This window comes from Anolis carolinensis, chromosome 1 (assembly GCF_035594765.1).
Source record: "Anolis carolinensis isolate JA03-04 chromosome 1, rAnoCar3.1.pri, whole genome shotgun sequence".
Lineage (NCBI taxonomy): Eukaryota > Metazoa > Chordata > Lepidosauria > Squamata > Dactyloidae > Anolis > Anolis carolinensis.
This window is the reverse complement of record NC_085841.1, coordinates 341,913,299-341,931,480: the sequence shown is the minus strand read 5'-3', so window position 1 is coordinate 341,931,480 and position 18,182 is coordinate 341,913,299. Positions and strand designations below refer to the sequence as shown.

The following is an 18,182-nucleotide window of genomic DNA, read 5'->3' as shown; positions in this document are numbered from 1 at the left end:
TTTTTCTCTCAGTCATACCCTCTTACTGCCCATTCCTGGGATTTATTTATAAAAATGTTCAGAATAAGCATCGTGCTATATGCTATGCAGAATTTGACCTTTGTTACTTTGAGTGTTAGTCGACCATCACAGGAGTCTCCTGAGCTAACATAACTGTTAATTTTGCCAAATTCACTTAATCCCTTCAGCCATTTGTTTCTGATTTTCAAGACACAGTAGCCGTGTTACTAAGTGTCAGATTGAAAATTAATATACTAAATATCTTTTCTTGGTTTTCTTACTTTCAAATCACTTTAGAGAGAATGCATGCGGACAGAATGAGATGTGTTTGTCAAAATAGTCTAGTCTCTCAAATGTGTTTCTAAAACAACTCTGACAGATCGTTGTAGAACTGTGCATCGTTTCAGCATAATTTGCCATGTTTAGTTAGTAGGCCGAGGATACGTGATGTCTTCATAGATCTCATCTGTTTTGGTTCCTCCTCAACTGGCCTTTATTTGTCTATATAGTTGCTTATTTCTACTGAAAACCATTTTTCAAAGTGACAGGGTCTGGTCTAGTAGGATAGGCATGAAACAAAAAAAACAAAAAAAAGAAGACACTATTCTGACAGCAAGCATCCTACTAAGTTTTTGTATGTATTTCTTTCCTCACTTGAAAAGTTCCTTTAATATGTGTTTCTTTAAAGGTATATCTTTAAACAGCTAAGTACGTCTAGATTTCTCTGTAAACTTCAGCACAAAGGCAGGGTTTCCTTGCTTTCTTATCATAGTTGTTCATATGCTCGGTTGGGACCCTTTTGTGTGTATAGAAGGAGTAGGAGGGAACCCAAGTTACAGGCAGTCCCCAAGTTACGAACAAGATAGGTTCTGTATATTTGTTCATAAGTTGAATTTCTATGTGAGTCTGAACATAGAAAGTTAAAATGTAAGTAACCCCAGCCAAAAATATGTATAATTTTAGTTTTGGATAGGAGAGGGAACCGGGTTCACATTCCTATGGCATTTGTTTTGCCCCAGTTCAGAAAATTTCACCGCACTTTCTGTTGCTGTGATAAATTGGATTTTACAAAATTGGCTAGTTGTGGAAACAACTTGGTGATAAAGATAAAGATACCTTTTCCCCATGATAACTTTCAGGAGTCAATTTCCCTTCCTAGTGGTAGATTTCTCTCACTTTTTTTGTCTCACCCCTTTTCTTAACTATGAGTTATTTGTTGGTGGGATGTTTGTAACTTGGGGACTGCCTGTACAGTGATATGGGGCAATACAAGTATTCTTTTAACTCATTGGCCACAGTCATCTTTCCATTCTTGTTAGGAATAGATTGAGTAGAGTTTAATAATCAGCATAAGAGAAGAGTAAAAAGACAGGCTTCCCATCCCCAGCTCTTCTTGGAAGACACTCCTTATCTCGATCCTTCACAGGCCTGGGCAGAGAGTGGAGACAGCTTTGGTTGCCTTGGTGGATGACCTCTGCAGAGGACTAGACAGGGAGTGTGTCTCTGCTAGTTCTCTTGGTTTACTCAGCGGCTTTCGATACCATCAACCATGGTATCCTTCTGGGTCAGCTCTCTGGAATGGGTCTTGGGGGCACTGCTCTGCAGTGGCTTCACTCCTTCCTGGAGGACCGGACCCAGTTGATGATGCTGGGGGGACACCTGCTCAGTCCCCTGGCCATTGACCTGTGAGGTCCCTCAAGATTCTATTCTTTCTCCCATGCTTTTTAGCATCTACATGAAACCGCTGGGTGAGGTCATCTGGAGTTTTGGAGTTGGGTGCCATCTCTACGCAGATGACACTCAACTCTACTATTTTCCACCACATTCCAAGGAAGCTGTCTGGATCCTGGACCAGTGTCTGACAGCTGTGATGGACTGGATGAGGGCCAACAAGCTGAAGCTTAATCCAGACAAGACAGAGATCCTCTTGGTCAGTTGTGGGGCCAATCTGAGTATAGAGTGGCAACCTGTGTTTGACGGGATCACACTCCTCCTGAAAGCACAGATCCACAGTCTGGGGGTCCTCCTGGGCTCAGCGCTGATGCTTGATGCTCAGGTGTCAGCGGTGGCTGGGAAGGCCTTCGCATAATTAAAACTCGTGCGCTGTCTGCGACCATACCTCGAAAAGCCTGACTTGGCCACAGTGGTCCATGCCTTAGTTACATCTGGAATGGACTATTGCAATGCACTCCACGTGGGGCTGCCTTTGAAAACAGCTTCGAAACTGCAGTTAGTGCAAAGGTCAGCAGCCAGATTACTAACTGGAGTCGGTTATAGGGAACACACCAGGCCCCTATTAAAGCAGCTCCACTGGCTGCCGATACGTTTCTGGACCCAATTCAAAGTGCAGTTTATTACCTATAAAGTCCTATATGCTTCGAGTCTAACCTATCTTCAAGGCCACATCTCCTTCTATGAACCGGCGCGGGCTTTAGGATCTACCAGGGAGGCCCTCCTATCCGGTCCCACCTCCGTCTCAAGTGCGGCTGGTGGGGACGAGAGAAAGGGCCTTCTCGGTGGTGGCTTTGGAATGCCCTCCCGAGGGAGATCAGGCTAGCCCCTACCCTTCAAATCTTCCACACACAATTAAAGACCTGGCTTTTTTGACAAGCCTTCAATCATGCTTAGACTCCCTAATAATACATATGAGGACCTTTAGATTCTTTATATGCACATTACGATTATGAGATCAAATACTACTGTTTTATTTACAGCAATTGCTGTATCTTATTGTTTTTACCGGGGGTACTGTGAATTTATGATATTGTGTTTGATTATTTATTGTCGTTTTTTTTTTGGTTTTTTTTGCGTTTGTTGTATTTTGTATGTCGCTCCTTGACTGTTTGGTAAGCCGCTCCGAGTCCCTCTGGGAGATGGTGGTGGGATATAAATAAGATGATGTTGTTGTTGTTGTTGTTGTTATATCAGTTTTGTCCAGAGTCTCATTGTCAACAGTAAGGATAATGTGTCTTTAAAAACAAGTTGATTTTTTAAAAATAAAAGGACATGAGAGACTTTGGGTATCATAAGAAATGCTTGTTGCTGTAAAATGTTAAGCTATCACAGAATGGGTTAGTAAGTAAGTATACTATCACAGAATGGGTTAGTAAGTGAATGCAAATATTTAGATGCCCATCTTCAAATCTTATGAACCATTTAGTAGGCCATTATGTGCTAATGGAATCCAGAAAATGAGTAACAAATTGAATCAAGCTGTGGGATACCGAAGGATCTACATTGGGACCTTTGATGTTTTAAGTTATTCATAAAGCCTCTGGAAACAGGTAAAAGAGTTTGCAAATGATACTAAATTATGTTGGTGAAACCCAAAACAGACTGAAAAGTGCTAAAAGCTTCTATATACACAGAATGGCTGAGCAACACAATAACATATGAAAATCTGTAGAAACCAAAAAGTTATACCCATTGGGCCTAGAAATTCTGACTTCACATGTTTTGATGGAGCCATGAAGAAAGGGAATGAGGGGATGAGAATTTCATAATTTCTGGGGAAATAACTATGGGGTGCTCTGTTTGTAGTGTTGGAAGTTCTTTTTAGAAGTAATAACATGTCTCTCTCGTGATTGTAGATCTTGCAGTTATCAAGATTTATTTACAGATTAAAAATACCAGACTTTAACATAGAAGCTATTCTAAGAAGATACAGTAACAACTTCAAAACAAACACTAGATTTATTGGTGTCTGTTAGCCATATCAGTTAAAAGGAAAAGGTAGGTAAAGGTTTCCCCTGACGTTAAGTCCAGTCATGTCTGACTCTGGAGGTTGGTGCTCATCTCCATTTCTAAGCCCAAGAGCCAGCGTTATCCGTAGACGCCTCCAAGGTCATGTGGCCAGCATGACTACATGGAGCGTCGTTACCTTCCCGCCGGAGAGGTACCTATTGATCTACTCACATTTGCATGTTTTCGAACTGCTAGGTTGGCAGGAGCTGGAGCTAACAGTGGGTGCTCAAGCTGCTCCCGGGATTTGAACCTGGGACCTTTCGGTCTGCAAGTTCAGCAGCTCAGCACTTTAACGCACTTCACCACCGGGGCTCCATAATTAAAAGGAACCTCCATGTTAAAGTTGGTTTTCTCTAAGTATTAACTTTTGTTGGGGAGAATAAATGAGTGATATCACCTACTTGCTTGTGGACTCCCAGAAACATTTACAGTAGTTGGGAATAGAATGCTAAGTGTGATGGATTCTGCCACATACCCTATACATATATCTCATGAAATATGTTTGCTTGGATATTGGTATATACTCTTTGTAATCTGTCATCTCTTTAATAATGCCATTTGGCAGAGTAGTCCTTTGAGGTTGGATGGGAGAGCAGTTCCTTTCTACATTTTGCTGGGCTCTGAGTGTTTTGTTTTCTTTTCCTTTCTCGTTCCCTGCTCTCAATTTAAAATTCTCCCTCTTGTTGCTTCCTGTTGATAGTTATATTTGAGAGTTTGCTATTCCACAGTGGTTGTGACTCATGCTTTGGGAAATTCTTATTGTTTTCTGCTCCCAACCCCTAGGCTCCATAATAATCTATATACGTTTTTCTTAACTAGAATTCTGCCTGTCAGTTTGAGAAATGTTTCTATGCAGTAGTGGAATACACCAAATGGTCAGTGTCCAAAGGCTAAAATCAATATCAATCCTCCCTAGAGTCGACTTTTAAAATATCATAAGAGGAGCTGTGTTGTGCAATTTTGTAGTCAGAACTCTGTTGGCAGTGTGGAAGAGTAAGAAATTGTCTTTGGGCATACATCTTGCAAACTCTTTTTAGTGGAAGTGACAAACTGGTTCTCAAGTATGTTCATTTGAGATCATTGGAGATTTCTCTGTACCTATTATACTACACAAATGACCATACTTACAGTAATACGTTATTTAAAATGCTAAAGGTGAGCCGTTCAGGAACTACATATCTTGTGAACTCTAGCAAAATGTGGAATGATGGAGAGCAAAGATATATATTTAATTGCCAACTGAGTTATCCATATGCACACCAATTTTAGCTGTACATTTCGTGGAGAAGTTATCATTTGAGCGGTGGAGTCTTTAATTTAAAAATAGTCACAGTAACCACTGCAACCCAGTTGATAAGGATTGTATTAGGCATTGAGAAATTTAACAGATCTTAATATTTGGTAATAATACAGAAGTTAAAATCTGAGAACCACAGGAAACCTTAACATAGAATTAGGGAATGTTTTCTAGAGCTATGTAATCTCACTGGAAAACTGTCAGGAGGTGAACCCCGTGAATATGGAAGCATAGACTCAAAAGTGACCAGGATAATTTGTCCAGGACACTTTCTTCTTGTATCGTTATTCCAGTCCAAGGATTAATTCTAGCCAAAATAAAATGAGTGCCCTTATTACTTTGGTTAATTTCCAAATTTACATTCTTTGAATGTTGTCCTCACAGCTCCCCACCATCATGGTTCCCTGCATCCAACATGCAATTTGAGCCACATTTGCTCATTATGTGAGGCATTATTTTTCCTTTTCTCTTTAGACCATTCGTGGGTACCTTATGAGAGCAAAATTTATATTTACAAATAGCAGTCATAGTTGCTAGCTGCCAGAAGCTTCTGCAGTTTTTAGACTGGGAGTCTACATGTGAAATCATACATGTTACTGCACACATATAGACAGGATTGTCAGAAGAATTAATGACTAGGAAGTATAACCTGTGAAGTGAGTAATAATTTTCTGATTAGTTGTCTAATACATTCTGATCTATATATATCTATATATATAAAAGGATAAAGTTGCGGGCGCAGTGACTATAACAACAAAACTAAACATCCCAGAAATACGAAACTTCGCAACACAATGCAAAATCCTTGCCTCCCGGTTACAACAACACAACCACACCACAAAACCACAATCCGGACCCACAAAACTCACAACAACACTTCATGACTATAACAACACAACTAAATGCCCCAGAAATACAAAACTTGGCAACACAATGCAAAAGCCTTGCCTCCCAGTTGTAACAACACAACCACACCACAAAACCACACAGGACCCACAAAACTCACAACAACGCATCGTGACTATAACAACACAACTAAACGCCCCAGAAATACGAAACTTGGCAACACAACGCAAAAGCCTTCCCTCCAGGTTGTAACAACACAACCACACCACAAAACCACAATCTGGAGCCATAAAACTCACAACAACGCATCGTGACTATAACAACACAACTAAACGCCCCAGAAATACGAAACTTGGCAACACAACGCAAAAGCCTTCCCTCCAGGTTGTAACAACACAACCACACCACAAAACCACAATCCGGAACCATAAAACTCACAACAACGCATCGTGACTATAACAACACAACTAAACGCCCCAGAAATACGAAACTTGGCACACAACTAAACGCCCCAGAAATATAAAACTTAACAACACAACGCAAAAGCCTTGCCTCCCGGTTGTAACAACACAACCACACCACAAAACTACAATCCGAACCCACAAAACTCACAACAATGCATCGTGACTATAACACAACTAAACGCCCCAGAAATACAAAATTTGACAACACAACGCAAAAGCCTTGCCTCCCGGTTGTAACAACACAACCACAACACAAAACCACAATCCGGACCCACAAAACTCACAACAACGCATCGTGACTATAACAACACAACTAAACGCCCCAGAAATACGAAACTTGGCACACAACTAAACGCCCCAGAAATATAAAACTTAACAACACAACGCAAAAGCCTTGCCTCCCGGTTGTAACAACACAACCACACCACAAAACTACAATCCGAACCCACAAAACTCACAACAATGCATCGTGACTATAACACAACTAAACGCCCCAGAAATACAAAATTTGACAACACAACGCAAAAGCCTTGCCTCCCGGTTGTAACAACACAACCACAACACAAAACCACAATCCGGACCCACAAAACTCACAACAACGCATCGTGACTATAACAACACAACTAAACGCCCCAGAAATACGAAACTTGGCACACAACTAAATGCCCCAGAAATATAAAACTTAACAACACAATGCAAAAGCCTTGCCTCCCGGTTGTACCAACACAACCACACCACAAAACTACAATCCGAACCCACAAAATTCACAACAATGCATCGTGACTATAACACAACTAAACGCCCCAGAAATACAAAATTTGACAACACAACGCAAAAGCCTTGCCTCCCGGTTGTAACAACACAACCACAACACAAAACCACAATCCGGACCCACAAAACTCACAACAACGCATCATGACTATAACAACACAACTGAACGCCCCAGAAATACGAAACTTGGCCACACAACACAAAAGCATTCCCTCCCGATTGTAACAACACAACCAGACCACAAAACCACAATCCGGACCCACAAAACTCACAACAATGCATCGTGACTATAACAACACAACTAAACGCCCCAGAAATACAAAACTTGGCACACAACTAAACGACCCAGAAATACAAAACTTCGCAACACAACACAAAAGCCTTGCCTCTCAGTTGTAACAACACAACCACACCACAAAACCACAATCCAGACACACAAAACTCACAACGCATTGTGACTATAACAAATACAACATTTGACAACACAACTCATCCACCTCCCCAATCCCTACATTCACACTTGGCCTCCAAAAAAACAATTACAATAATAACAATGACAACAACAACAACAATAAGAATCAACACCATCACAGGCAAGAAACAGCCAGGCACTGAGGCTGAGAGGCCAGTCAGTGCTACACTGGGCCTCTAAAAAACAATACAGTAGCATCTAACTTATCCAACCTTCATGACCACTACAACAACAACAATAATAAACACCTACACAGGCAAAACAAAAAAAAGACTATTGTACCACAATAAAAATATAAACCGCACTCAGCAGAATCAGACATTACGATTAACAACAAACCAAAGACAACAGGGATCTCAAGCAATTATCAATCAACACAAAAATTGAAGAAAGTAACAGACTTCAAATGCTACTACTAATGTGAGTATGAAGAAGGGTGGAGGTCACAGCATCAATACAACCTAATGTAGACTGACCAACACCACCATACTAAGCCACAGCAATGCGTGGCCGGGCACAGCTAGTTTTTTATATAGTACAGGGGGGGGGGGAGGGATGTGAATAGGTCTTTCTGTATTCACTGCTAATGTCTGATGTGATGGAAGTGAAAGAGCAGTTAATGGAGACAAATGCAAGAATGCAGCCAGGCTAAAAATATTAGACTTCTAATAGAAAGCTGTGATAAATGTTGTCTCTCTTTGTGTCCATTGCTATTACATGAGGAACCATGTATTTCCCATATTCCAGACAAAAGGCACATTTAAATACTAGAGTACTGTGTTTATGTAGTTAAGTAGTATTTTTAAAGAAAGTGGGTAATGTTTGTGATGAGTCATTAGATCAGGCATGGGCAGACTTTGACCCACCAGATGTTTTGGATTTTAACTCCCACAATTCCTAACAGCTAGTAAGCTGTTGAAGTCCAAAACACCTGGAGGGTCAAAGTTTGGCCATGCCTGCATTAGATGGTGACCTTGTTCCCCATTAAAGTGAGGGAGGAAATAAAACCAAGTGCCAAACTTTTGAAGTCTTAAAATGGAAATTAAGGAAATTCTTTAAGATTTGCTTTAGGCTCTGTCAGTGTTTTGTACTAAGATCTTAAGTTGCACATAGGTTTATCAGAAAATAATGCAGAATACTGTTTATATAGATACTACTCCCCCCCCAAAACCAGGCAAGAAAAGGCATATCTGTTTGCCAAAGTCTCTTCCAATTACACTTCAGAATTTACACATTTATTTCAAATAAGAGGACAGAAGTCAATATAGCTATAATATATTTGTTATGGTTATTAAGAATGTGAACAATTTTATTGGATCAAATGAAAGACCTCTCTCGTCCACTATTCTTACTCAGTGTCTAGCCAATTGCCAATACGATTCTCAAAAGCAGGATATATGTGCTTTTCTGATTATATTCTCTAGCAACTGATATTCAGATTCCTTTTACCGAATCATCTTTTAGAGCCATTCAAGATTGGCAGCCATCATGACATCTTATGGTAGCCAGTTTTATAGCATCAGTATGCTGTGCATGATTTGTCTTCATATCTACTCTGAATCTCCTACCATTCTAGCTTAGTGAATGACACCAGTATCTAGTTTATCAGAAGAATAAAAATTTGGAAAACTTCACTCTATCTACTTTCTTTACCCACAGTTCTACTTCTGTCAAATTTCTCCATTCTCAATTTTTAAGATAAATTTATATTAATTACTTAACATATTTCTACCCTGCTCCGCATCCAGAAGCTCTCAGGATAGCTTAATATAATATAAAAACAATGAATTAAACAGTTTAAGGTAAACACATATTAAACATCAAAAGATTTTAAAAACTTGCAAGATTATGTTCCTCAGTATTTGAGATGAATTAATTAAACAGCTACAGGAGAACCACTAGAAGAATTTCATCTAAAAAGTGAATGTTGTATATGTTAACCAAAGGAAAAGAATCCCAGGAATATTTCAAAAGTATTGCAATTAAAGAATATGACAGAAGAATGTGTCTTTGCTTAAATGTTCTATCATTAAGAGATGTCCCATGAACAGTGTTGATGATGAATGCAAATGATACTCCACAGTTGCAGTTTTGGTTAAAGTGTTCTCTCCAGAAATATCTAGGTTTTCCAGTGCAACTCTATGGTCCATTTCTGCCTCTCTAGGAATATTTAGGTTCTTTGGCAGAAGTTGACCATAAAGTCATACTGGAGGATGTGGAGATTGCGGCGACTCTAACCTCAGGGAATATGAAGGGCTGACTGTATTAACTTTGCTAATTTAGAATGCATGGATTTTAATATTTATCATATTCTGCCACTCTTTATCAGCATAATTAGAGAAGTTAGCATCTGTTGCTCACATGTGTTTATTGTGAAAGTGCTTCTGCAATCACTTAAAAGTGTTGATGTAGAAATAAGTCTTTGCTGAGTGAGAAATCAAATTCCTTATATGGATCTATTGTTCCAGAATACAAAATTAATGACATTTAATATTTTGAGACAGATTTTATTTTACTTGACATGAGAAGTTGGCAGAACAATGCAGTCAGGCATATAATTTGATCTCTAAAAGGTAAATATGCCTTTTGGCTGTTCTTCCCAGAAAAAGTAGCTGCTACTATATTTGTTAGCATGGTATTACAATTATAGTATAAAACTACAAGTATGTCTTGTATCTTTATTTATTTATTTATTTTACAGTATTTATATTCCGCCCTTCTCACCCCGAAGGGGATTCAGGGCGGATCACATTATGTACATATAGGGCAAACATTTAATGCCCATAAACACATCGAACTGAGACAGAGACAACAGACAGACAAACGCAGAGGCAATTTAACCTTCATCCTGAGGGGATGTTCGATTCTGGCCACAGGGGGGGAGCAGCTGCTTCATCATCCACTCTGATGGCACTTCCTCACTTCCTCATTCCAACGTTGTAAATTAGTTAAACTTTCCTCCCCACTTTTTTTTATAAGTGGTACCTTATTTCCTACTTGATAGATGCAACTATCTTTCGGGTTGCTAGGTCAGCAACGAGCAGGGGCTATATTTTATTTTTAATTGACGGGTGCTCACCCCGCCACAGACTAGCCTCGAACTCATGACCTCATGGTCAGAGTGATTTATTGCAGCAGCTGTTTACCAGCCTGCGCCACAGCCCAGCCCCTCTTTTCAGTTTTATAAATAACATTATTATTTTATGTTCCCATTTAGAATTAAAAAGATGATCTGAATAACATTCCAGGCATATTTATTTTAGCTGGGTAGAGGCAGATAGATTTACTTCTAGTCCCTTTGTATTCATTCCCATGCAGCAATTTGACTTGTAATTCTTTTTACAAACAATCTTTGTAAATGGCTATACAGTAGTTAAGTGGAGGCATAGGCAAATCCCTAAGACTACAGAAATGGTTTGAGATCCCAAAGTGTATTGATGCAATTGATTTATTTTCCAAACTTATCTCCTCAAGGAAAAATGAGAGGAACCCACCAAACTATAATTTTTTAACCTATTCTGCAGCTGTTTGAATTATATTTATTTCACTGGCCAAATTTCAGTAGCAGATACAGTTCAACAAAAAAATCTTCATTTTATACTAAGATTTGGATTCATGTTCTCACTAAGCATCCTTGCTTTTAAAAAGACCACATATTTTTATAAGAAAAAATGTAGGTTAGAATAGATGTGGAACATTTGGTTAATTTGATAACTCTTCAGAAACTTCTTTCAATCTTTGAGGATATTAAAAAGATGTTTAAGATTGCTACTGCCTCCATGTGGCCACATAGTTAGATACATCATTGTACACAGGTGCTTGTGTCATTTCTGGCTAATCTTGGAAATACCTAGGGTACTTGGAGGAACTTGTTTCCATTTTTTACAAATACAGTAGTTAAGGGGAAGATCCTTCCTTCTACTAGGTTTCCTTGCAGTAGAGAATATAAAGTGAGAAACAGAAATTACTCTTCAGTTAGCAAGTCACAGAGAATGGTGGTATCACTTCAAACTTTAGCAAGACCCCGGAACCATATTTCTGTGATACACCAATGAAAATCCCTGGTAGATCAGGAGCTTATGGTTAATGGAGCTGTCCTTTTAATTTTTTGTTTCACCCCCTTTCTTTATCAGGGTCTCCATTTCATATTTCATTGTTTTTTGAGGGTGTAGATGACCAGAATGTGGACCACTAAAGTTAGAATTCTACTTAAGTTAGAATTAAGTTCTAACTTGAGTAGTTTCCTTCATGGAATAAAGGAAATAGCACAGACTTTTGTATTCTGTGTGTCAGATAGGCAATGAGAGGTGTTTTCTCACATTAAAAAATAGTTGGTTTTTAAATTCATTTTTTTTCCACTGTCATGAGGGCCCTGCATTCTTGACTCCAGCAGATATGGAGAGCTGACTGAAATTTGAGCTTCTGGATCATTTCCTCTCTTATCTTTTAACTCATACCATTATAACATTTGAAAATATATGTCTAAATAGCATAAGTTTCAACTTTAACATTATCTGTAGGTTGGCTTCTGCAGTATTTTTTGGACAACATCCAAGTTTGAGATATTTGGCTCCACAATATGATTTCCCTCTTGTGCCTTGTTATTTAATCTTTTTGAAGTCCCAGTAGAAATTGTATGAAACTGCCGGTGTTGAGAGGAAAGTAGTATACAAAAGCATGGCTGTTACTCAAAGCCTGGTTTGCACACAGAGCTTTTGTTAGATTAAAGACTTCTGGCTGTAAGCCTAGATGCCTCAGATTATTGCTGGTATTCTGAGACATTCTTAAATTGTGAGAAGTAGTGGAAAAAAGAAAACTAAGATACTTGGATTGTGGATTTAGATTCCGACTTGTTAGAGGTTGCACTTCTGTTGCAGTTCATCTTGTCAAAAACCAACAAGCCACGTTTGCTATAGTTTGGGTTTATATCTCATTTGATAAACGTACCAAACTTACATTATTTAAGAAATGAGGAGGAATTGTTTGTCTTTCATGTAGTATACTGAAGATTGACTTTATTTAGAAGTTCTCAATCCCTTATTCTCTGATTATAAATAAAGTGATATAAAATACTGAATATTTGAACTATGTTCTTACAGATCAATTGCAATATTTGTTAAGGATTTATGTTCTTTGAGAAACAAAATTGCTGGAAGTAGAGACCTTTTCAGTGGGCTGGGGCAACAGAAATATTCTAGATTCCTAGATATCTGAGCTCTTCAGTGGATACCCTGTTGTATTCCCCCCTCCCCCCCCCCCTCCACACACACACTGGTTTGTAAATTTAGAAAACAGGGTTTTCTATGTAGCCAAAACTTGATTCTGAAAGTTCCCTCCTGAGAGAAGGGCTGGCTGGCTGCATCCCTGCTGAGTTTCCAGCAGGCTGTCAAATCTTTTATATCTTTTGTAAGGCTTTATATTCTGCATAGGTCTGAATGAATGCTGAAAGTTCCTGAGTGCATGCATTGCTTTTAGTGGTCAGTGACATATCTTGAATCTGTAATTGAAGGCATCCTGATGAACTGACGGATAAGTTTTGGTAGTTATCTTAAGGTATGCATAAATCAAAGGTTGAAAATAAATTTTGGCTGGACTTTATACTATAGCAAACTAAAATATATAGTCATTAGACTTCTGTGTTCCTTCGTCAACACAATCTTGTTTACTTGCCAGTGTTCACATTGTGTTTCTTGGGATTTACTACTTGATAAGTATGTATAGGATTTCCACCTAAGACCCTATAAAAAGAAAGATAGAACAGGACCTTGTGCTTGAGTCCCCATGAAGAGAAAGGCGGGGTAGAAATAAAGTAAATACCGCAATAATAAATAATTACATCTTAAATTTAATCCGTAGCACCTTCAGTTAATAAAAAGATCAGGTGAAAAGATATTTTGTTTGATTTTATGCAGTCACTTTCATCAAAGCAGCAAAGAAGTCAGGATACAAATTAAATGAACAAGTAAATACTGGGCTGGACAAACAAATAGCTTGACATGGAATAAAGCAGATTCTTAGTTGTGGAATTATTTTTGAAGCAGCTCTTCCAGATGGATCTGTAAAAATGAAAATCTTATGATGCCCACAGTAACAAATCTCATATGCTTCAGTTTTCAAAGACATAGCTAAATCTGCCATAACTGTATGAATTAAAAGGAAAGATGGCTAGAGTTGTGGTGCTGTTGTTTTTTAAAGGAATGTGTTTAATCTCAGAAAGATACAACCCATAGATTAAGAGAAAAGGCTAAACTGCCATGGTTTTGCATACAAAGTAGAAAAGAATAAAACAAATAAGCAGCCCATATCCATTATTTCCGTTATGTGACTTTAAAACTTCACTGTGAGAAGACTGAATCATGAGTTTGAACACATTCTTCTTTCAAAGGCTATGCATTCTAGGCTACTGGTGATTTCAGACTAATCTTAATATTTGTCTAAAAAGTTGAACCACCACCTGGTCTCCCCCACCCTACATGAGGTCACCAGATTTTGTCAGGCCTTAAATGTTAAGCAGGGTCAGTTCTGGTTAGTACTTGGATTGGAGATGGGCAATAAATACCAGGTGTTGTTGACTATATTTCAGAGGAAAGAGCTGGCAGTGTTCGTTTTGACCTATAAAACCCTATACATTTTGAGTTCAGGCTGTCCAAAGGACTGTATACTCGAATATGAACCTACAGAAAGCTTTATGATATCCAGGAGAGTTTCTTCTCTTGACCCTACCACCTGTCCCTGCATATTTGATGACAGCATAGGAAAAAGCCCTTTTGGTGACTGTTCATTGACTTTTTAACTCCCATCCCCAGACTCCTTTGTTTCCTTAGTGTAAGGAAACAAATCTCATTGTTCAGACAAGCATTTAGTAATTGACTGTAAGTTATTTGAATGGTATGTTTTTTATTCATGTTTGTCTTTTAATGGATCCTTTTAAAAGGGTTTTAATGCTATGATCAATTATAACAATTGTATACTAAATGAAGTACATTTTAAATGCAGTTGTGTAGTAGAGAAGTTAACAATTATTTATTTATATTTTTTGTTCAGAAATGGAGGCAAAGAACCTGCCTGAATTGTGTCTTAACTTTTATGATGGATTATGGGATTGTGCGCTGATGAGCCCGCAAACGGAATGCCTGAGTGACTGAAGAAAATGGGTGCTAATGCTTCGAACTACCCTCATTCGTGTTCCCCAAGGGTAGGGGGAAATTCTCAGGCACAACAGACGTTCATAGGTAAGCATTTATATCCCTAACCTTTGGTAAGAGTATTTCTGTAACATAAATTTTCCTCTGATCTCTGCAGTGAATAATGATAAACTCAGTGAGTTTAAGATGATAGCTATTCTTTGAAAAATTGGTGAGTTTGCACAATTTATATTGAACAGGAATCTACATTGCTAAAACAACTGCCCCACTAGCAGAATTTTGAATTGCATTCTGTTTTTATATATAGTAGTTCTAAACTACATTTGCAGTAAATATTTGGTTTTGTAATAAGTCAAACTTGGTCTGGGAAGATGTATAATTCCTGCTCAGACATGAAGCTCATTAGGCGGTATTGGGCAAGTTTGTTAAACTTCTTTCAGGGGCATATAAATGGGAAAGTTTATTCAATCATAACAGTGTGGACATTGATAGAGGAGAAAATTCTCCCTCTTTAGTAGTAGAGTCTGGGGACATCTATTGAAGTTGACTTGAACTAAACTTAGATCCACATTACATATTACGTTTAATATGTTGTTTGCATTTGAAGAATTACTTCTGTTGTTTCAGGATTGTGAAAAACCATTATCAGGGTGTTGTGTGGTTTGTGGGCTGTACTTGACACATTAAAAATCTAGCTTGTTAAACAATGGTTATTTACTCCCACCCTGGATATTTCACAGGTATATATACTCCACTTGCTTTACTACCATCAGAGTCTCTAAAGATGCCTGCCACAGATGCCGGCAAAACATCGGGAGAAAATGCTGTAACATGGCCATATAGCCCAGAAACCACTCAATGCCCCAGTGTTTCCATCTGTGAAAGCCTTCGACAATACATTATCAAAACATGTCAGAGTGAAGTACAAGGACTGACTTCTATTTAATTTATTCGATGACTGTTCAGAATGCATGCTGTATAAATTTGGGTTCTGTACAGCATGCATTCTGTTGACATATTCTGAAGTCCTGGATGGCAAAAAGCACAAGCTAATAATGATACAAAAGAAAACATTAGTATTGCCTTATATAGATGTTATAATAAACCATGGTTTGTTGGTATGTGGATTACTACTACATATTTGCACACTCCTCTCTCCAGCATATCTGTGAACGTTCACTAGTGTTTTTGACTAGTGCTACTCAAGGTGGTAGTGCATGAACTTAAGTTATTCTACAGCAGGTTTCCAGGAAAAAAGAAGCAATTGTAGCCAATGAGCACAAATATCATGCCAGTCAATGGCATATTGGGAGAAAAGACTTTCTGGTTCCTGACATTAGAAAGCTTAGGAAGCACTGTTTTAGGAAGTTATTGTGGAATTTGAGCTTGAACAAACTGGCAGTCTGAACTGTGGATTCTTATAATAGACCTTACTGTTTTGACCTTATGACCACTTCTGTGAATTCCACTTTTTTTGGTTTATTTTTGGTGTTAGAGCAATGGTCAGTGGTGCTGCCACAGCCTCATTTCTCTCCCCCCCCCCCCCTTCTCCTTCTCTCAGTCTCTTGCTCCAAATTTCCACCCTAGATCTGTTACACTTGTTCAACTTTGGATGCAACCATAGACTTCAAGTTTTGTGGTATTATACCTAGGCACATAAATAGCCTAGTTGGTTGGCTTAGTCTCGTGTAAGTAAAGTGTGTACACTATAGCAATAGATGTGAACATTCAAGATGGTTTTATTAGGCAGTAATTTATCCTTAAAATATCATTGGCTGAAAAATGTGTGGAGGCTGTGGGGTGTGGAAAACCTTTTAAGGTTCACAGCACTTTGCTAGCTATTTTTTACGGATAAAATATTTTAACTTTTCTCTTTGCTGCTATGAAAGAAAAGGTCATATTAGCTAGAGGAGACGTTTTGTTAAAATGAGTTTTCCGGCCGTGGGATTGGAAGCTGGTAAAAGACTGGGGATTTCAGAATTATAGCAGTGCTGTTAAAGCTCCATGTTTTAGTCAGGTTTTGCCTCTGGCATTAACTTGAAACAAGTACATTATTAAAAGACTATGTCATATTTGCTCATCAGACCCAACAGTACAATAATTCTTGCTTAGGGTAAATTTTTAGGGTTAATTAATTCTAAACCTTGCTGAGACTTCACTTAAAGCCACAGTTGCTGTTGAGTATCTGCAACTTGCAGCAAGTTGTACCTTGTCCAGTGCTTTTTATTCACATTTATGGGTTTTTTTTTTGGGGGGGGGGGGGGTCCCAAAGTTCAGTTGGAACATTTTCATTTGAATTGTTTTACAATTTATGGTAAGGTGATATTTATGTGAAGATGGGGTGATAGTTGGATTTTATATATACAGTAGAGTCTCACTTATCCAACATAAACGGGCCGGCAGAACGTTGGATAAGCGATTATGATGGATAATAAGGAGGGATTAAGGAAAAGCCTATTAAACATCATATTAGGTTATGATTTTACAAATTAAGCACCAAAACATCATGTTTAACAACGAATTTGACAGAAAAAGTAGTTCAATACGCAGTAATGTTATGTTGCAATTACTTTATTTACGAATTTAGCACCAAAATATCATGATGTATTGAAAACATTGACTACAAAATGTGTTGGATAATCCAGAACGTTGGATAAGTGAGACTCTACTGTATATTGAAAGAGTGGACATAGACCTATATTACAAAAGGCACCTGCTTGCAAATTAACTAGTGTACTGCACAGTAATTTAAGTGGATTTCAATACAAGTCAAGAAATCTTAATTGAAGGAAAAAGTAAGGATCAATCTTGAGTCCTTCATTAAAAATGTATGGAAGAATGAACACATCTGTGTAAGATTTTATATATAAACAAATCAATTTATATATAAACAAATCAAGTCTGCTTGCAGCTTTCAGCATAACATGAAAATAGTTTTAATAAACATCGATGTTTCAGTGTTACCTAGTGTGTTGTGCAGATGTCATTAAACAAACAAACAACCATCCACTTCTCTACATAAAACTTGGAAGCCTGTGCAGAGGTTCAGTCTCCTTTGGTTTATCTTGTTCATCACATAAGGTGCAAGCTGTAGTTTGTCTGTTAGTTCTCTGAAATTTCCTGGTTGACATGTTAATTCATTTGTTACCTGCCAATGTATTGGACAGATATCCTGTTCTGTCCAATTTAAATGCTAATTCCTGCTTTCAGACAGTTGAAGAGTTTGATGATGTATATCACTTTTGGATTCTTTAAACCTGATTGACTATTCACTGGCCGTCCTCTGAGTTTGTTTACATTGCTTTCGTGTAATAGTACAGATTTTTAAAAAATGGATGGGGAAGATATGGCCCACAGGTTGCATGTGGCCATAAAACATTTTATTTCCTCAGGCCCTCCCCCAGTTAAATCACAGAGAAGGTCCCATCCCTCATTACCACCAA

At 38.2% G+C, this 18,182-nt stretch overlaps 1 protein-coding gene across 1 annotated transcript in view; it reads left to right on the top strand.

Annotated features, from left to right (window-relative positions):
- Positions 1-18,182, top strand: part of btbd7 (BTB domain containing 7) — a 99,398-nt gene that overhangs the window by 19,043 nt on the left and 62,173 nt on the right. Inside the window, exon 2 of the mRNA XM_062968414.1 lies at positions 14,639-14,826. Coding sequence (XP_062824484.1) covers positions 14,745-14,826 — 82 coding nt within the window. The 5' untranslated portion in view covers positions 14,639-14,744. The remainder of the gene's footprint in view (positions 1-14,638; positions 14,827-18,182) is intronic.